Here is an 8,377-nt window from a genome sequence, read left to right on the forward strand (position 1 = left end):
AGTCACCAAGGCCACTGGGTCACCTTGGCCACTCGGTCACCAAGGCCACTCGTCGCCCTCAGGCCACTCGTCACCCTCAGGCCACTCAGTCACCAAGGCCACTCGTCACCCTCAAGTCACTCGGTCATCTTGGGCCACCAGATCATTTAGGCCACCAGATCATTTGGCCACCAGATCATTTAAGCCACCAGATCATTTGGCCACCAGATTATTTAGGTCACCAGATCATTTGGCCACCAGATCATTTACGCCACCATATCATTAGGCCACCAAATCATTTAGGCCACCAGATCATTTGGCCACCAGATCATTTAGGCCACCAGATCATTTGGCCACCAGATCATTTAGGCCACCAGATCATCAACATTGTCAAACCATCAGCTCTGTTGGATTACCAGATCTGGACTACCAGATCTGGACCTCTACCAGATCCAGTTGCTCGTCAAGATTCCCATCAGTGAAGGCACGACTCCCGAGACTCTTGCATCTGTCCCCAATTAAAAATAGATTGTTGTATTTTGACAATAACAATTGGCACCGTCTGTGGGAAACGCAAGACAAAAAGTCAACTTAAGAATGGCAAACACCCGTGGACACCGACGAACTCTCTCTCAAGGCGTAGAAACACGCCTACCACCACGGAACTCTCAGCAATAGGGAGCGCCTCCCACTATTCCTGATTCTCACCCACAAGGAGCACCTCCTCCCCCTCATAATGCTCAACCACAAGGAGGTGATCGCTCCATTTCCCCTAGCCAGCAGGTGGGGAACCAATCAGTCCCACATCCACTTAACATTGGCTTAGGGCCACTTCCTACTGATCAAGCTGCGACTTCACGACAACCACCGTGTACGGTCCCGTGGGAAGAGTATGAAGCATTAAGACAGCAACATGTTGAGGGTATGCAGGCACTTAGAGACATGGCTGGTATACTCCAAGGTATGATGCCTAGAGGGACGTTACCCGATACTTTGAAAAAGTTTATGCCACCACCTGAGCCTCAGCCCGAGGTGGGAGCTGATTCCTATCAAGAGGCCACTCCTAATTCTCATTCCCGATCCCCTCCTTGTCGGAAGGATAGATCACCACCACCCAGGAAGAATCCTCGCGCCATGCCCCGAAGAAATAAGAGCCCACGAATGGAAAATAGGGCTAGAAGTGCCCAAAGACGGAGATACCATGAAACTGGGGCCGACACGCCAACAAGGCATGATAACCAAATAGCGGCAATTATACGAGATGACATGAAAATGGTAGTTGAAGAAGTACTTGAACGAAAGAAATTGATCCCAGCCACGGAGGTGCAACAACACAAAAAATGTCTGTTTACTACATATTTATTGGAGAAGCCACTGCCTAGAAAATTCAAGATGCCTCAAATCACCCCCTATTCCGACAAGGATGATCCCTATGATCACATTCAAAGCTATGAGTCGTTGATGATATTGCACGGATGGGACGATGACATAATGTGCTAAGCTTTCTCCTTAACTCTATCAGGGCATGCCCGGACATGGTTCAATAGTTTACCTGAGGCCTTTATCTCTTCATTCGGTCAGCTCAGAATGGAATTTGTTAAGGCATTTATGATTAATAGTCGAAGAAAAAAGGACGCCACATACTTGCTCAGTATTCGACAGGGGAACAAAGAAACTCTGCATCAGTATGTGGATAGATTTCGAAACGCCACCCTCAAAGTTCATGATTTACCAATTACAATGGCAATGTCTTCTATGTTACACGGAACACGACTAACTCCCTTACAAGAATCATTATCTTTGGACCCACCAACTTCCCTAGAAGATTTGTTTACTAGAGCAAATAAATATGTGCTCCATAAGGAAGTTATGAGAGCTGTAGGTGGGAATGAGGGTAGAGAGCGAAAAAGGAAGGAAAGCGATGTTGAAGAGGACTCCAGGCGGGTTAGGGGATCAGATATACCTCAGCCCCAGTTCCACCATTACACCAAACTTCTCCAACCTCGATCAACCATACTTCCAGCCATCGAAGGGTCACGTCTCATTAGACTCCCAAAAAAGGTTGACCATCCCATGGGGAAGAATAGAGAAGAATATTGTAGATATCACAGAACCCATGGTCATTGCACTGACTAGTGCCGGGAGTTAAGAGATCAGATTGAGATGCTAGTTCGTGAAGGACATCTTCAAAGGTACGTACAGGTCAAAGATAATAAGCCTCGAAGAAGAGAAGATAGACAAGTAGAGCGGGGGAGATCAAATCAGAGATGTCAAGAGAGAGGAAGGGATTACGAAGAGAATCCACCTCTAAACAATGAACCAGTTCATGAGCCCATACATGTTATCTCGGTCGGTGAAACTATGGCAGGGGACTCCTCATATTCCATCAAGACAAGCCACGAAAGGACATACCCTTAGAAGAACGCAGTCATCCACCATTAATGCCATCAAAGAGAAAACTGGGAGCAAAATTCAGACACATTGAAGGGAGCCTATGTTAAAGAACGAGAAACTAAACATTTCGTGCTCAGAGGCAACAATAAGACCCAAAATGAAACAGTGGATGTACTCACTTATTTCAAAAAATGTAAGCGTTTTCATCACACATTGCTTTGTGAAAGTTTGTTTGCTATGCTCTGCTTACAGGAAAAATCAACTCAAGCCTGTTGCCCTGCTCACGACCCGGCAACGAGGAAAAAATAAACTCAAGCTCGTTGCCCCGCTCACGGCCTAGTAATGAGGGAAAAATAAACTCAAGCCCGTTGCCCTGCTCACGGCCCGGCAACGAGGGAAAAATAAACTCAAGCCCGTTGCCCAGCTCACAACCGAAAACGAGGGGAAAATAAACTCAAGTCATTGCCCCGCTCATGGCCCGACAACGAGGGAAAAATAAACTCAAGCCCGTTGCCCCGCTCATGGCCCGGCAACGAGGGAAAAATAAATTCAAGCCCATTGTCCCGCTTACAGCCCGGCAATGAGGTAAAAGTACATTCAAACCCGTTGTCCCGCTTATAGCCTGACAACGAGGTAAAAATACATTCAAACCCATTGCCCCGCTCACAGCCCGACAATGAGGTAAAAGTACATTCAAGCCCGTTGTCCCGCTTATAGCCCGGCAACGAGGTAAAAGTACATTCAAACCCATTGTCCCGCTTATAGCCTGGTAACGAGGTAAAAGTACATTCAAACCCATTGCCCCGCTCATGGAATGACAATGAGGTAAAAGTACATTAAAACCCATTGCCCCGCTCACAGCCCGGCAAGGAGGTAAAAGTATATTCAAGCCTGTTGCCCTGCTCACAACCCGGCAACGAGGGAAAAATGAACTCAAACCCATTGTCCTGGTCACCGCTCGACAACAAGGGAAAAGAAAGTGAAAATTTACTGTCCTATGCACAACACCATAACTGGGAGCAAAATCAAACTCATTGTTTGGTGCACAGTTAGACATTTATGGAAAGCGAACTTACTAGTATATCTACCTCATACTTCTGCAAAGGAATTGAAAATCACTAGAGCCCAAAAATTTAAAAGCATGGTGTGCAAACAAGCTCTAGAGGATGTGTATAAGATGAAACAGCTAAAAGATAAGTAATGTTCAAAAGTTTACAGGACAAGATACTCTTTCACTCGAACCTTCCAACTAAAAGAGTAGGGAGCAATTGATATGCCCTGCAAACTTGGAGTATTACAAGACCTAAAAAAGTTGTGAGACATGGACATGAAGCCCAAAGGCCCAACGGGTTGTAGGAGGTCAAGGAAATAAGCTGAAGGAGCAAGAGGTCTAGCAGAGACCAAGTGGGGAGGGCCCACTCGGTTATGCCAAGTGGGTACGACACTACTTTGGTTTCTTAAGCATAACTTTCTCATATGAGATCCGATTGAGGTGATTCAAAGTCCTATAGAAAGATAAGAGAAATATATACAACTTTTATGTTTTGAGTTTTAAGAGATTCGAGCTAAATCAAGGTGTAAATTGGGCATGAAGTTGATACACCTGCACTATCAAAGCTCATAGTCAAGTATTGAAGGAAGATGGATCCGAACCAAGACAAAAGCCAAAAAGAAGGCATGAACGATTATCCCCCCACTCGGTCATAGGGAGATCAATTTCCCATAACTTTTCATGACCCCACTCGGTTATGCCAAGTGGGTATGACACTGCCTTAGTTTTTTAATCATAACTTTCTCATAAGAGCTCCTATTGAGATGATTCAAAGTCCTATGGAAAGATAAGAGACTTATCTACAACTTTTATGCTTTGCTTTTTGAGAGATTCGAGCTGAATAAAGGTGTAAATCGGGATTGAAGTTGAGATATGGGAACCACTCAAAACCGAGCCAAGGAAAAGGGCAAAAGAAGGCATGATCGGGTGGCCCCCCACTCGGTCGTGACCGAGTGGCCCCCCACTCAGTCATGGTCGAGTGGGCTTGGGCCAATCTCTCCTCTTTTCCCTCTCGGATGGGCCATGAAATCATCGAAATGGGTCACGAGATTCTCGCCCCAATTCTCGCACGTCTTCTCTCTCTCCTCCGCTATAAATATGAGACCATGCCTTCATCACAAGGTACGCAATTTTGAATAATTGAAGTACAATTTTCTCATTTTCTCTCGAGATCTAACTCAAGCATCGGAGGGTTTGAGCGGGGACCCCCACCCGCGTCCTAACGGTGCTCTCGTTTTATAGGCCACTCGTCATCAAGCCCACTCGTCATCTTAAGGCCACTCGTCACCAAGGCCACTCGTCATCTTCAGGCCACTCGTCATCAAGGCCACTCGTCGCCCTTAGGGCACTCGTCACCCTCAGGTCACTTGGTCACCAAGGCCACTCGTCGCCCTCAGGCCACTCGTCACCCTTAGGATCCTAAGCAATTTCTTTACTTGTTCCTCATTCAAATCAGCAGATATAATCACAGGAAAAGTAAAAGATTTACCTAGAAAGACATACCTGAGATGAGAAGGAAAAGGTTTCAATTCGAAAGTAGGAATAGCTTCACTTACATCCTTACATTGCTTATGGGAGGAACTAGAAAATTCTAAACTTTTACATGGCAAAGGATCAATTTTTGTCTTCTTGGCCAAAATTTTTGGTGTAGCATCAAGTAACCTGTAGAACTCCTCGACTTCATCATCAAAAGCCTCCAAATTTGTCAAGGCAGGTTGGAGCATATCATCTTCTTTAGGATCGAGGGAAGCAAACATCAAAGTGTCCAATGCATCCAACCTGAAACAATCATCAGCACCATTAGGAAATTTCATAGCTTTAAAGACATTAAATGTGACTTCTTGGTCTTGAACTCTCATGGTAAGTTCTCCTTTTTGAACATCAATCAAAGTTCTGCCTGTAGCTAAGAAGGGTCTTCCAAGGATAATGGGAATATCCTTGTCTTCTTCCATATCTAGAACAAGAAAATCAGCAGGCAAAATCAGTTTTTCAACTTTAACCAAAACATCCTCAATGACTCCATATGGATACTTAATTGACCTATCAGCTAGTTGTAAGGATACTGTTGTGGGTTTAGCCTCTCCTAATCCCAATCTCTTAAAAATAGAAAAAGGCATCAAATTGATACTAGCTCCTAAGTCACACAAAGCTCGACCTAAATACTGATTACCAATAGTACAAGGGATAGTAAAACTCCCTGGGTCCTTGAGCTTTGGAGGAAGTTTGTTTTGAAGAATAGCACTGCACTCTTCAGTCAAAGCAATTGTCTCGTAGTCTTCTAGCCTTATTTTTCTCGAGAGTATGTCCTTCATGAATTTAGCATAACTCGGCATCTGCCCCAATGCATCTGCAAAAGGAATATTAATATTCAGTTTCTTAAAAACCTCAAGAAATTTAGAAAAATTTTGCTCTTGTTTTTGTTTTTGTAAACACTGAGGAAATGGAGGAGGTGGGTATCCAGATTTGGGGTCATATTCATTTGGATAGTTCTCCTCTTTCTTCTTCTTTTACCTCCTAGAATTTTCTACATATGCATCAGATTTAGCCTTATTTTGATTAACTGAAGGCACTCCCTGCTCATTCAACTCATCACCCATTTCTACAAATTGCTCAAAATCTGACTGGCCTTCCACTAACTGTTTACTTGTCTCCTTTGGAACTGATTGTGGAGCATATAAGCTAGTCTGCTCATGAGTTTGGTGGCTTGAAATTTCTTTACATTGTTCTTTGTCCTCTCGCTTTGGGTTTTGCTCAGTGTTGCTCGGTAAGGCACCTTGTGGTCGAAAATTCATGGAATTTGCCAGTTGTCCCAATTGATTCTCTATATTTTTTATTGCAATTCCTTGACTCTAAATTTGCACAGATTGATTCTGAAAAAGATTTGTAGTTTGCTCCATGAACTTATTCAAAGACTCCTCGACTAATTTAACCTTGTCTTACACTGGATTGTTATGGAATCCCAAATGACCATTATTCGGCCTTTGAATAGGCTGTTGAACATTCTGATTGTTGCTCCATGAAAGATTTGGATGATTTCTCCAACCAAGATTATAGAAATTCGAGTTGGGATTATTTTGTTGCCTAGTATAATTGCCGACATATTGTGCAAACTCCGTGTTCAATCCACACCTCTCCCTAAGATGATTTCCTCCAGATAAATCACATGATGCCACAGTTTCTTAAGGTGTATGAATTCCATTTTGAGCTAACTGCTTAGTTAAAGCATGTACCTGAGCAGTCAAGGTGGATATTGCATCAATTTCATAGACACCTGCAGTCCTTCTTTGAGGATGAAGGATCATGAACGAGGAAACAAAGCATGCAACGGAAGCGTTTTAAAATCAAAAAACGTTCCTCGTATTGATAAGAATCTAGGAGACTTACTTTTGCGGCGGATTACCGGACGGAATGGAGCGATGGGAGTTTCTTCGCGTTGTGGAGACGACGGCTGTCCTGCTAGCCTTCGGCTTCGTCGCATCAGAACTCAAACGCACCCTTTCGATCTTCCGGTGTATGACTCGAACTCGTGGCCTCTCTTCGGTGAAGAAGAATGAAAAACGACTTTTGATGAAAAAACAACTAAAGAGAGATATATATAGGGAGAACCCTAGGGTTAAAACCCTAGTGGGCCAAACCCTAATGGGCCAAGACCTTTTAATTAATTTTCTAATTGGGTTAGCCCAATTAATTAATTAAAACCCTAATGAACTATTATTTTATTCTAGCCCAATGGACCATTCTGAATAAAATAATTCTCTCTCAATGTAATTCATCCAACAAGCCAAATGTATTAAAAAATACATGAGTTACATCGAGCTACCCCGGGGACCAAAAGACAAATTATTCACGGCTACTAAAATGACCAAAATATCCCTGCTACCTAGTAGCTATATTTTGTCATTCTAAGTGTTCCAACTATCACCATATGGTAACACTGACCCCACGAATAATTTTGCATATGCCATGTCTTTGACCTACTAGTGTAATGACGAAAATACCCCTCTGCGTAACACCCATCATTTAGAAAGGAATAATGTACTAACACCTTTCTAAATGACTTCTACCATCCTTAGATCACTAGTCCAATAATCCGTGACTACTCGAATGTACTTGCTTATCACTGGGAGCTACCCAGAAGCACACACTCTTAAGTCACGTTCCCAGGGCCCTGGATTATTCGATTATTCTTGGACAATCACAAGGGGGTGAATCACAGAAACTATCTTGTATTAGTCTGTCTTAGCTAATTAGAAACCATACTCCCAACTCAAAAGGATATTGATCTTTGATAGACCTCACCTACAATGAATCTAAGAATATAGCTCTAGGTTCACTAGACCACCAACTAATACTCAAGTATTAGAGTACTCGTCCACGTAGTAGCAGTGATAGACTAGCTCCATGATAATTAGTACTTTGTCATTAGCTTCTATCACAGGTCCACTCTACGCATTCCAAATGCGCTTGTACAATTAGAGTAAACGGACTGTTTACTGGCTAAGGCAAGCCATCCTCCATTAGGATCTATTGCACAATGATCTTATCATGATAGAATGCCCAGTTCTATCAAAAGATCAAGAGTTATATTTTCTTGCTTATTAAGTACCCATGATTCATGCCTAACTGTGAAGAACGACCCATCACATGAATCACTTACTTAATAGCATGGACACCTTTCCAACAATTAAATGCAAATAATATATGTGCCATAAACTGAATAAAAGAAACATCATTACCATAAATTAAACAAAACGTGTCTTTAGGGCATACATTTCCAACAGAGGAGTCCTATCAGGATTCCATTGATAATTATTGGCAGCCATGTCTTCAAGTAAGGTGTACGCATCATCAAATGACTTATCCATAAGTGCTCTACCTGCAGCAGCATCTATGATTGTTCTCGTGTGTCCCAATAAACCATTATAAAATGTCTGTACCTATAACCAATCAGGA

At 42.9% G+C, this 8,377-nt stretch overlaps 1 protein-coding gene across 1 annotated transcript; it reads right to left on the bottom strand.

The window, feature by feature from the left end:
• Positions 1-405: 405 nt before the first annotated feature.
• Positions 406-5,757, bottom strand: LOC127796831 (uncharacterized). Its single transcript, XM_052329236.1, has 2 exons — positions 4,928-5,757; positions 406-487 (listed from the first exon to the last, which is right to left on the bottom strand). Exons 1-2 carry the CDS (start codon positions 5,755-5,757, stop codon positions 406-408), a joined length of 912 nt encoding a protein of 303 aa, XP_052185196.1.
• Between the last annotated feature and the right edge of the window lie 2,620 nt (positions 5,758-8,377).

This window comes from Diospyros lotus, chromosome 3, assembly GCF_014633365.1.
Source record: "Diospyros lotus cultivar Yz01 chromosome 3, ASM1463336v1, whole genome shotgun sequence".
Taxonomy (NCBI): domain Eukaryota; kingdom Viridiplantae; phylum Streptophyta; class Magnoliopsida; order Ericales; family Ebenaceae; genus Diospyros; species Diospyros lotus.

Bases quoted from the DNA above. Each gene is read 5' to 3' on its own strand.
- LOC127796831 (XM_052329236.1), bottom strand. From the start codon at position 5,757: ATGCCGAGTTATGCTAAATTCATGAAGGACATACTCTCGAGAAAAATA. The intron at 488-4,927 runs GTATGTCTTTCT...AATTGGGGACAG, and splicing joins CCTTTTCCTTCTCATCTCAG to ATGCAAGAGTCTCGGGAGTC.